This window comes from Pantherophis guttatus, chromosome 3 (assembly GCF_059756535.1).
Source record: "Pantherophis guttatus breed Tessera chromosome 3, ASM5975653v1, whole genome shotgun sequence".
NCBI lineage: Eukaryota > Metazoa > Chordata > Lepidosauria > Squamata > Colubridae > Pantherophis > Pantherophis guttatus.
This window is the reverse complement of record NC_142065.1, coordinates 104,678,006-104,685,844: the sequence shown is the minus strand read 5'-3', so window position 1 is coordinate 104,685,844 and position 7,839 is coordinate 104,678,006. Positions and strand designations below refer to the sequence as shown.

At 45.9% G+C, this 7,839-nt stretch overlaps 1 protein-coding gene across 1 annotated transcript; it reads left to right on the top strand.

Moving 5' to 3' along the window:
- Positions 1-4,267: 4,267 nt before the first annotated feature.
- LOC117661164 (uncharacterized) lies at positions 4,268-6,484 on the top strand. The gene is made up of 2 exons (XM_034409717.3): positions 4,268-4,918; positions 5,990-6,484. The coding sequence occupies exons 1-2, from the start codon at positions 4,268-4,270 to the stop codon at positions 6,482-6,484; spliced, it is 1,146 nt and encodes a 381-aa protein (XP_034265608.2).
- The last annotated feature ends 1,355 nt before the right edge of the window (positions 6,485-7,839 follow it).

The following is a 7,839-nucleotide window of genomic DNA, read 5'->3' as shown; positions in this document are numbered from 1 at the left end:
TTTCCCTGAAAAAAATATTTATTTTTATTACTATTTAATGGGCTTACTTTACCATAAACGTATTAGAAGATGTGGAAAAGGGGGATTTTAGTGAAATCTTGTCTTTTTATATCTCTTAATAATAACATAATTTATAGTTATTCATATCCTTAAGAACTTCACATATGTAAAAACATGCAAAGTCTACATTATGCTACACACAAGCCATTTTAGTATATTTTCCTCCATTTGACCTCAAACACTATTTTGATGGAGGTAAATGCACTATGACCTCTATGAGTGATGTGCAGTTTAGCTGTTCCTTGTCCTTTTTTCCTAGTTTTTTTAAATATTTTACCACGTGTGTATGTTTGAACTGTGTGTTTACATAAGCTGTTTCAAGATAGCTTAATGTATGAACTTAAAATGGATTTTTTCCTACTGAAATAAATTACTTAAAATTTGGTTTCTGTGCATTGTTTTTTGCATAATCATACTGTGTTGCAGCAGATCTTAAAGATGGAGCCATATTTTCTCAAATGGCATGACATGTCTGATCAACTGGAATTTGGCTGTCATGTGGTAGTTTTCAGAACAGTGGAAAGTAATATGGAAGTATAATATTGCGAATTGTTGAAGAAAAAAAGTATTCTTATTTATAACAATGCACTTTAAAACTTGGCATGTATAATAGTATGGTTGAAAAAGTCTATAAAATCCTACTGAAAGGATTTTATAGACTGAAAGCCATAAAATCTGAAAACTCTGGAAGCAAGATTTTAAGAGTGTGACTTTGGGATATTTGAACAACGGCAGAGTAGTGTTTCGAAAAGGATAGATAGAGTTCAGAGAAGCTACAAGAGTCTTTCAACAAAGCATTCTTCCAAGAAGGGGTTTCAGTGATCATAGCAACCCACTATATTAATCCCAGACTGTATTTATTCAGAATGTTTATACCCTGTGTATCCAGTTTGAAAGGACTCTGCAACAAAAAGAAGTCCACCAACAAAAGGAGTTTTTTAAAAAAGAGATTGTATTTAAAAACTACTCTAAATAGAATCTTAATTTAATATGGTTATCCCCTAAGAACTCTTGTTGAGAACAAAAGAGATATTCCTTTAGTTCCAAATAATCATCAAGAACAGCCCCAAGAAATTACTATTATACTATTCTAAATCAGGGGTGTGGGGAGGATGTATGTGTTTGTGCCCTGGATCCAATTATCAGTTTATACCATTGCCAAGTAACATTTTCTTTCATATATACCACATCTTGAAAAAACATGTACAGTAGAAGCCCTGGTCACGAACGCTTCTGACCACAACCAAATCGGGTTCCGACCAAAAAATTCACTTTTTTTCCCCACAGCCAATTTCCCCTTCCGCCCCATTTTTTTGGTAAGCACCAAATTTCCAAAATTAGGTTCAGGTCACGACCAAATTGGTTTGCGACCAAAGTTATGGAACGAATTATGGTCATGACCAGAGGTTCTACTGTATGTTTCTATGAGTTATAACAAAGTAACAACTGTCCAGATTTCAATAGTGTTTCAAAGAGTTTGTTGGTCACAGATTTGGTGGAACTTGTGAAACAGGTTGTTGAAGATCTACTAGCTACCGATAAAGGAGAATATTTGTAGCTCAGGGTTGAAATGAGGAATCTTTGATACTCTCTGAGTTTGGTTGTTTTCATTACCCAAACTGGTAATATCAGCACTGATGATGTTACTTAGTTTGGGTAGTGAAACATCTTCAAGAAAGCAACCAAATTCAGAAAGCACCAAGGGCCCCTCCTCTACTAGCTATTTAATAATATATTTAAACAATTTATGTGATAGTTAATCTCAGAAATGTGAGTCTGGGAAGATAATAGCACACTAAAACAATAAAAACATTAGCAAAAATTAAAAAATAACAGTGATCCCAAGGATAAACTCAGCAAGACAATAATTAGACATCAATCAATAGGCCATCTAAATCTCCAACCCTGGAACAATCCAGGTATTTAGTGCTTTTCAGAAGGCCAGCAGGGTCAGATCCAGTGTTCCAGAAGGTAGGTACTGCAAGAGGCACACTTCCAAAATCCCATAAACTGACATTTTCAATTGAAAGGACTCACAGCATGCCTCTTTTGTTGGACCTAGTGAGACATATAGAAACAACCAGGGAGAGGCAGTTTGTAAATAACTTGGCCCTGTGCCATGGAAGGCTTTCTAGGACCAGCATTTTGAATTCCATCTGGAAGCCTGTACAGCTCCCTGAGTAAGGTTAACGTGGAAGTACCAAGGTGCACCCGTAACTACCTGCACTGCCACATTCTACCCAGCTACAGTTTCCAGATGGTCTTCAAAGGCAGATCCATGTAGAGTGCCTTGCAGAAATCCACTCCCAAGTTGACCTACACAACTCTTATTACTAAGGGGTTGATGGAAATTTATTAGCGTTTCATGTTTTTAATTGTCAAGGTAGATGATTTATTAAGTAAAGTCTCTTTGGTTTCTGAGCCATTGGTGTGTTCACATTTTACACATTGTTTGCATTGTTGGTGCAGCACAAGAGTTTCAGCTGTGATAATGCTCTCAGGTGCTTCTCAGTCACGGAGGAAACGCCGGTCACTAAAGGGTTACAACCTAGCCAGTAGCTCTAGGACCGAGTCCACCAACAAAAGAAGCCCCGCCTCTTCCTGTATCCAGTTTTTCAACTCGGTCCGGTAGAGGACAGTCGTGTCTGTTAGTTCTCTCTCATTAACTCTTCGTGGGGGAGTTTATTTGGCCATTGCTGGCTTATTTCTACTTAGTTTGCTCATTTCTGCTCAAATTACTGGCGTTTTCTTCAAAAGCGGCTAAACTTAATTGGAATCAGCTGGGGAGCGCTAGAAACGCTCCGGCGGCCCTGAGCAGCCCCGCGGCAGCACCCACGTGCGTTTTGCACCGCCGCTACTATTTGCAGCTCTTTCAGAGGATTTTGAGGCTTTTGGAGAGGTTTCCCTGCCTCCTGCTGCTGTTTAGAGAATTGTGGCTGCAGATTTCTGGCGCGAAGGCTTTTCCGCGCCCAATTTTGCCGCGCTTTTAAGCCCTTTGGCTAGGGGCCATTTCCTGCCTCCTGAGTAATCTTCCTAGCTCCTAGATTCTACTCTGCTTCTCTCCTGACGCAGTGAGTTACCTGAACCACCAATTATCCCGTGTGGGTGCATTTAAGGGTGATTTCTATCCTTTGCATTTATTCTGAGCTGTAAAAGTAAATTTCTGCTCTAACATGGCTATTGCTAGGAGCAATAAATCCCAAAGCAAAGGAAAAAGGGGCCATTCTTCTGATCCTAAAGAAAGTTCCTCAGGGGATCCTGTTCCTCCCAAGGCAGCCAGAGTTTCTACTAGATCCACTCACTCCAAGAGTGCTAATATTGCTGCATCATCAAGAGAAGAGACCAGGAGGCATAAGGCCATGGAAAAGGCCTTTCAAAAAGCTGCTTCAGAGGCCTCTAGAGTTTCATCTCCTTCTGTGGGGCCTTCTAAATCTCCTGCCCTCCCCACTTCCAATGTGGCTGTTCCTTCTTCCCAAATTCAAATTGAACATGATTTTTCTCCTGATCAGTCTACTCTGGGTGAGAATGTGGCTGCTGATGCTTCTTCAGTTTTTCCTGCTGCTAGGCCTCTATCTCCAATTGTTTCTATTCAGGCCCCCCCAAGGCAAGAATTTCCTGTGGCTCAAGCCCAATCCAGCATTCAGGGGGCTGAGGCTCCTGTGAGTTTAACTCCTGCCCTAGCTGAACTTATTTCTGTTTCAATTAGGCAGGGTATTCCTGAAGGCCTTCAGCAAAGGGCCTCTTCTGAGGCCTCCAGTTATGTGAGTCAGCAGAGTCGTTCTGTGAGGGCCCAGGCCGTTGCTGATCCTGTGCTATGTGAAGAAAGGGTGGCTTCCCCGGAAAATGCAAGTCAAGGTTCCCTGTCTGAGGGGAAAATTGCCCCTGATCAAGATCTCTCGGATGATGAAGGTCTAGAACCAGACCAGCCTTCCTTCATTGGTCTTTTCAAGCCTCAATTATTCAGATCCCTTTTATTTAAAGCTCAAAATGTTACTGGCCTGGGAATTTCTTCTACTCCTTCCTCTCAAGGGGCTTCTACATCCTCTTCTCAGCCCTCAGCAAGAGGGCTTCATCATTATTATTTCAGGAATTTTCCATTCGTGCAGAGGTCGTTCCAGCTCCCAAGCTGTTTTCTGATGTCGTTCAAAGACAGTGGTCTCCTAGTTCTGGCCCGGTTCCCAATGGTCTAGATAAAAGATTTTATAATATGGCATCTGATTTTGCTAATATTCTTCAAGTTCCTTCTGTAGATGCTCCGGTTGTCGCCCTCTCTTCTGCATCTCCTCTTACTGGTCCGTCAGAGGAATTCCTGCGCCCTGAAGATAAGAAGTTTGAACGCTCCTTGGTCAAGGACCACCAGGCCTCAGCTTGGTCCATTCAGGCCTCCTCGGCCGCTTCCTTTTTTAACAGGGCCTCCATCCTTTGGCTTCACCAACTACAGGAAAGGCTGCCTCCTTCTGATATGCGATCTCACCAGGACATCAACAAGATCCTAACTGCTGTTGAGTTCTCTGCTAATGCTACTCTGAATGCGGCAAGGTTTTCAGCTAAGGCTATCGGGGCTTCAGTCACTTCTCGTAGGCTTCTGTGGCTTCGTCAGTGGCAGGCAGATGTTCGGAACAAGTGGAGACTGGCATCAGCTCCTTTCTCGGGGAACAATCTCTTCGGCCTAGCCTTGGATCCACTCCTCATCGAGACGAAGGATCATCGCAAGATTCTGCCCGCCTTATCGAGAAGATCTGATCCTCGTCAGCAGGGTTCCTTTCGAAGCCATTCCTTTCGCTCCGACTTCTCTTCCTTCCAGTCCAGGCCTCAGCGGTACTCTCAGCCCAGGGGCGGACAACAGCAGGATTTCCAGGTCAGGCAGGGGTCCCATTTCCCTCCCCGCAGACCCTTCAGGGGGGGTAGGGGGCGTCCCTTTCGCAGATCCCGTTAGTTCTCCTTTACCTATCCCTGACTCCTTAATTGGAGGTAGGTTAGCATTTTTTGCTGACCAATGGGATTGTTCAGTTTCAGACCCCTGGATTAGACGTACTATTAGGTTTAGGTTGACCCTTGAGTTCTCTTCTGTTCCTCCTGACTTGTTTGTCAGGTGCCCTGTCTCACATGTCAGGTCCAAGAGGGTTCTGCTAGATGAGGCTATTCAACATCTTTTGGAGATTAGGGCTGTTCAATGTGTTCCCCTAGGGGAAGTTGGCCAGGGATTTTATTCCCGTTTGTTTCTAGTTCCCAAGGCTTCAGGAGGCTGGAGGGCCATATTGGATCTTAAATCCTTGAACCGATATATAGTCTATCGTCGGTTCAAGATGGAATCCCTCCAGACCATTCTCCTTTCTATCCGTCCAGGTGATTTTTTGTCTTCCATCGACTTGACGGAGGCTTATCTCCATGTGCCCATTTTTCCGGACCATCGGAAATACCTCCGTTTTTGTTATCGGGGTAGGCATTATCAGTATAGAGCCCTTCCCTTTGGCCTTTCCTCAGCTCCTAGGGTCTTTACAAAGATCATGGCTGCCTTATCGGGCCATATGAGATCTTTTCCTGTTAGAGTTTTGTTTTATCTAGATTATATTCTTATGTTGTCTAATTCTGAGGTTAGGGGTAATGAGGATATTCAGGTCACTCTTCAGACCCTGCAATCCCATGGTTTTTTGGTTAATCGTTCTAAAAGCAACCTAGTTCCCTCCACGTGCATTCAGCATTTAGGGGCTGTTATTGATTCTGTCAGGTTGCAGGTTTCCCTTTCTCAGGATCGTCAGGACAGCACTGTTGAGTTGGTAGGTCAGGTTAAGGCCTCTCGCTCTTTTTCCCTCCTGGGGCTTTCCCGCTTGCTAGGGAAAGTGGTTTCTGCCTTCGGGATCACTCCTTGGTCTCGGTTTCATAGCCGGGAACTTCAATGGTTTTTACTTCCGTTTCAACGGTCTCGCAGGAGCACGTCAGAGGCCAGAGTCCCCTTGACTCCTCAAGTTCTCCGGTCCTTGGCATGGTGGACCTCTCCGGCTCTTGCTCAGGGATGCCTGTTCAGAGTGCCTCAGCGCGTGAGCATCACCACGGACGCGAGCCTCTTTGGATGAGGGGCTCACCTGGGGTCTCAGATGGCCCAAGGGCAGTGGTCGGTCCAGGAGAGGGGACTTCACATCAACATCTTGGAGCTCAGAGCCATCTTCCAAGCTCTTCGCAAGTTCCCTCCTCTCCTTCGAGATCTGGATGTCTTGATCAGAACAGACAACGTAGCTGCCAAGGCCCACATCAACCGGCAAGGAGGGACCCGCTCCAAGGCTCTCATGAGGGAGGCATCTCGTCTCTTCAGGTGGGCGGAGAGTCACTTGGCATCCATTCACGCCTCTCACATCTCAGGGTCAGCAAATGTTCAGGCAGACGCTTTCAGTCGCTCGGTGGTGGACCAGACGGAGTGGAGCCTTGATCCACTTCTGTTCCAGGACATCGTGCATCGCTTCGGCCTTCCAGCAGTGGACCTCTTCGCGTCCGAATCCAACCACCAGCTACCGAGGTTTTACACGAGATTTCCTGTCCCGGGAGCCAAAGCTGTGGACGCCTTGATCAGCCCGTGGCCTTGTGGTCTTCTTCTCTATGCTTTCCCACCTCTTCCCCTCATCTCCAGGGTCATCAGGAAGCTGTTGCAGGAACAAGCCGAGCTCATCCTTCTGGCTCCCTTCTGGCCCAGACAACCGTGGTTTGCAGATCTGATGGCTCTCTCTGTTGCTCCCCATTGGCAGATCCCGGCCGACAAAATATCTCTGTGGCAGGGCCGTCTAGCTCATCCAGACCCTCAGTGGCTCCGGCTGACCGTCGGAGGTTGAGCGGTTCCTCCTGTCCTCAGCCAGGGTGCCTTCAGAAATAATTTCTATGATCCAGCCTCTCATCGAGGATCAACAAACCGTATTTACAATGCCACTTGGATGGCCTTCTCTGCCTGGTGTCACCGTAAGAAGGTCCTTCCTACTGCTACTTCCATTCTTGACATCCTGGGCTTCCTTCAAGATGGCTTCAAATCGGGGCTGTCTCCCAATATCCTCCAGAGGCAAATCTCTGCCATCTCATCTATCCTCACCTGCAGCACCGCTGAGTCTGTGTCCACTCATCCTCTCATCTGTTCATTCCTCAGAGGTGCGGCCAATCTACGTCCTCCGGCTGTTCATCGGTTTCCCACCTGGGACCTGAATAAGGTTCTGTTAGCTCTTACTGGTCCTCCTTTTGAACCTCTCCGGGAAGTCTCGCTGAAGTTCTTGTCTTTTAAGGCAGCCTTTCTAGTGGCTATCACCTCGGCTAGGAGGATCTCGGAGTTGGCTGCCCTCTCAGTTCGCCAGGATCTCTGTATTATTCATGCTGATCGAGTAGTTTTGAGATTGGATCCAGCTTTTATTCCAAAGATCAATTCAGCTTTTCATCGTTCTCAAGAGATCATTCTTCCCAACTTCTGTCCTTCCCCCCCGTCATCGCTTGGAGAAGGTGTGGCACAAGCTTGATGTTCGTCGGGCTCTCAAGATTTATATCTCCAGGACTTCTTCCTTTCGTCGCTCCGAGGCTCTCTTTGTGTCTTTCCAACCCCAGTCCATGGGGTCAAAGGTTTCTTCTACTACCTTGGGTTGATGGCTCAGGGCTTCCATTTCTTTTGCTTACGAAGCTCAATCATTGCCAGTGCCTCGTGGTGTTACAGCCTACTCTACCAGGAGCGCGGCTACTTCGACTGCCTGGTCTACCCAAGCTTCACTCGAGGAGGTCTGCCGAGCCGCTACTTGGACGTCTCCATCTCCATTT